Raw genomic sequence first — 4,144 nt, forward strand, 5'->3', positions numbered from 1 at the left:
GAAAATGACACCAGACAAAAAATTCTAAAAAAGAAGGCCAAGTAACAAAGGCTACAAAGATCCCTCCATTGCTCTGTAACAAAACATTTTTTATTCCTGTGTGGCAGGCAGGATGATAAGAAAAAAGCACCTTTGTAACGATACTGGGCTCCTCTGGTGTTGTAGACCTGGATGAAAACCATAAGACTCAGTGTTGAATTGATTGTTTCTTCTCTGAGGCTTTTAATTACCACAAAAGACCATTACGGACTATTACGATGCCGGAGATAATGGACGGATACATTGCTTGTTTCTTCAGAGAAGGTCTACGTGGCTTTAGATTCCAGGTGAGGGCTCTTGTGCTTTAGTGCCTGCCATTTAATTTGCATGTTTGGTTGCCATAGGGATCACTTAGACAGGGCCTGTGCGTGTGCTGTCTGTTCCTGGTCGCACACAGACTTGAATCCTCAGCATCAGTGTGTTCAAGAGTGATGTGAATAAAAACACCCAGCTGATAAAAGAATTGTGTGATTGACACCAGTGTGTAAATTAGTTCAAATAACGGTAACAGTTCAGTTGTTCCTGTGCTGCAAAAAAGACGTAAACCAGGCGCAGTGATGCCTGATCGAATATCAAAAAGTAAATCTTGAGAAAACTGTTGCCAGTGGAATGTTTCAGGATTTTGCCATAGACAGAATTTGTATATCAATTATTTTCGGGTGACGGCAGCTGTAGCTGTTGGTGCAGGCTTATTGCTGGTCCGACGAACAGGCATTTTGGACACCGGTATCTTGGAACGTGTGGCTTCTGCCCTCCCCTGTACAGAATGGTAGGTTGCAGTAGATCCATGTTTGATTGGGATCTTGGACTCCCGGGTTAAGCTTGTGGCACCAGCTGCAGGACGTGCTGATGTCTGGAGACCAAGTTTTCCATCGAGAATGTCTTCTTGGCTTGGGGTGATAGCCCCTGATTCTGTGGAGACATCACTGAGAGCCTCCTTGCTGCTGCTTTCCCGTGAGAGAGAGAATGGGCTCTCCTCTTCGTGTACTGGTGTTGGTAGATTGGAGTGGTCCTCATCTCCATTGGGCTGGGAATCTCGATGATGCAGCTTAGGAGGTCTGCTTCCACCACTAACAGGGATCTTACTCAGAGTTGCGGGCTTCGCTGCAGGGCCCCTTTTCACTGCCTTGCTGATGCTTTGAGTAGTCACTGAGTCTCTATTGTCAATTCCTTCTTGTCTTACCAGGTCCTCCCTTAAATCTATCCTGGCATCATCATCTGATCTTTTTGAAGAAATGAAGGATGGAGTAATACCAGATGGAGACTTCAGGACAGGAACTTGTGGTGCAGAGGTAATTGTGGGTGATTTTGCGGTGGCAGAGGAAGAGGTAAGAACAGGGGGTTTAGCAACAAGAGCAGTCGGTTCAGAGATGGAGGCTTTCCTTACAGATGCTGTGCCAGATTGGGTACTAGATTTTGAAGTTTGTCCTGTGGGTTGTTTTGTCTCAAGCTTGGCAATAGGAGCAGTGTTTCGGCTTGTCGATAATCCAAACGTTGTTACAAGTTTTGGTCTTGGTGTTGGTGCAGGGGCTGGGGTAGGTTTACCAAAAGGTGGTGGATAAGGGGTGTATTTGGCCGCAGAGGTAGACGTAGTATGTTTGGATTCATGGGTAATGCTCGGAGTGGGTTTTGTTGCAGGAGCTGGGGCTTGGGTAGGTTTAGGTACAGGGGTTGGGGCAGGTTCAGTTTTAAGAACTGCAGCAGGTTCAGGGGTAGAACTAATTGTGGGTGAGGGGGAGGTTTCAGAAGGAGGGGTTGAGATGGACGGAGGAATGGGTGTAGAGCTTGGGATAGGTTTGATCATTGGAGCAGTTGGGGAACTAGCTATTGTGTCAGGTTTGATTTCAGGGCTAGATTTAGGGGACAGGGCAGGATTAGCTGGGGAAGTGGTAGATTTGGTTGTGGGGCTTGATATGGGGCTTGATATAGGGCTTGGGGCAGGCTGTGTAATGGAGGCCGATGTAACTGGGGTTGGGGTAACTGGAGTAGTTGTTGCAGTTGCTGTGGCTTGAGGTGGTTGGATAGGTGTTGGGGTAGGCTTGGTTATAAGCATAGCTGATGGCATAGTGGTGGGTTTGGAGAGAGGGCTGGATGTCGGGGTAGGGATAATAGGGCCAGTAGGCATAGATGGTGACATTTTCGTCACCGGAGAGGATTTTGAGGTAACTGCATGTTTTGTCAAAGGGCTGGGAATAGGTTTGGTGGTGGTAGGCGACGGGGTGGGTTTGGTTGCTAAAGTAGGGGAAGGTTTGGAGGAGATGGTTGGACTGAGAGTAGAAGTAGGCGAAGGACTAGGCTTTGATCTGGTAGAAGTCGTAGAAGATGAAGTCTTCTCTGAAATATCCACTTTCAATGTGCTAGGTGCTCCCTCCATTCGACTGCTAACTTTGACCCATTCTGCCTCTACGTCTGCTACAATATCTCCACATGCTGTCAGTGAATCAAAGCTTAAAATTGATGAGATATCTCCGAGCAGTGTGCTCAAGCGTTCATTTGCTGGAGGTTTGCTTGCCCCGCTCACCTTTGCAGAAACTTCAGATGACGTAGGGCCCTCCTGCGGTGTAGACTTTTCCTCTATCCCCTCCACAGAGCGAGGTGGAGGCCCGGGTGTCAGTGTGAAACTCTCCTTTATGATCTCAACACTGTTGGAGCGGGAAGCTAGAAGGGGAGGGCCAGGTTCAGCCTCCTCGTCATTCTCTTTCTCCTTACCACGCCAGCGCACTGTACCAAACAATCCCTTCAGGCCCTTCCGTTGCCTCCCGGGCCTCTGAGACTCGGTCTGAGCTTGCCGTTCTCCCGTCAGTCCCCGTCTGCCTTTGCGAAGCATATTTAGGAAGCTCAGAGACTTAACAGAGGTGAGGGAAGAGATGGACTGCCTCGTAGGAGTAGTTTCTGAATTCATGTTCCCACCTGTGAACTCCTCCATTGGAGCATCATCCTGTTGACTCTCATCCTCCTGGTCAAGATCCACCTGCTCTGCCTCTGCTTCTGGGGCAGTAGGCTCATTTACTCCATCCAGGGTTTTGCTCCTTGATGGCGGTGATTTAGGGCCATCTCCTTTCCCACGTATGGAGAAGATGCTAGCAACGCTGCTCCTAGGTTTCTGCTTGCTGAACAGTTTGAAGGCTTTTCTGATTTTACCTGGAGGCTGAGGGTCACATGGCGGTGGTTCACAGCTCTCAGACTGTGCATCCATATTCCAGCTCCACTGCAGTGTGTCTTTACCTTCGACTCGACGTCTCAGTCTACGCTCACACGCTCTCTCTTTGTAACCTCACGCTCAGATGAATGAAATACAACTCTAATGAGAATAAATAAATAAATGACCTTTTCCCTTTTATATCTCTGTAGAATGTTTTTGCTAGCAACGTGCATCTATCTCTGTCTCCACTCTCTTTCCCTCCCTCTGTCTATTGCTCTTTTTTTAAGCGCTCCCTCTTTCTCTCTCTGCTGTTCCTCCCTCCCTAGCCTCCGCCCTCCCTCTCCCTCTCTCTGCTCCTCTCCTCTGGCGGCTCCAGCTGGTCACCATGGCAACTGAGGGTCTAAGCAGCTTTCGTCAGCAATGGAGCGGAGCCAGGGGCTGTCATCATCCTACCCTCTTTCCTTCTTTCTCTCTCTCCCCGTCCACTCCCTGTTTTCATCCAACTAAGTGTTCCCATCTCTCACATCCCAGTTACTCATCCAGATTTATCCTTCCTATTTGTGACCGAGTTCTCTTCATATCAGCATCACTGCTGCATATGGAACAAAGGACAACACGGGCAGCAACTGGCTTGGTTTACGGCATCCCTGCAGGGATATATTTACAAACAAGCAACTCAAAATATCAATCTGATTGCAATGTTACCACTCCAAGCCTGTGTATTGAATTTATGTACATCAGAGGGAGGATATATTGAAGGGGTGTTTAAATTTTGTAATTAATATAGCTATGATTGGTATGAATTGTCAAGTCTTAAACATTCTCCACATAATTTCCTTCACTTTCCCCATCTCTTATCATCTCACATGCACTGTCTTTCTCTAACAATCTTCCTTCTCTCCTTCTGCCCCTCCCACTCAACCACCCACAATCTCTCTCTCTCTCCCCCCCCCCCCCCACCAC

General features: G+C 48.1%; 1 protein-coding gene across 1 annotated transcript; it reads right to left on the reverse strand.

Annotated features, from left to right (window-relative positions):
* LOC107686180 (mucin-2-like) lies at window positions 1–3,466 on the reverse strand. The gene has a single exon (XM_016483087.1). It carries the CDS (start codon window positions 3,233–3,235, stop codon window positions 689–691), a length of 2,547 nt encoding a protein of 848 aa, XP_016338573.1. The 5' UTR covers window positions 3,236–3,466; the 3' UTR covers window positions 1–688.
* Window positions 3,467–4,144: the final 678 nt, after the last annotated feature.

Source organism: Sinocyclocheilus anshuiensis, unplaced genomic scaffold (genome assembly GCF_001515605.1).
Source record: "Sinocyclocheilus anshuiensis isolate Anshui unplaced genomic scaffold, SAMN03320099.WGS_v1.1 scaffold437, whole genome shotgun sequence".
In the NCBI taxonomy this organism is placed as follows: domain Eukaryota; kingdom Metazoa; phylum Chordata; class Actinopteri; order Cypriniformes; family Cyprinidae; genus Sinocyclocheilus; species Sinocyclocheilus anshuiensis.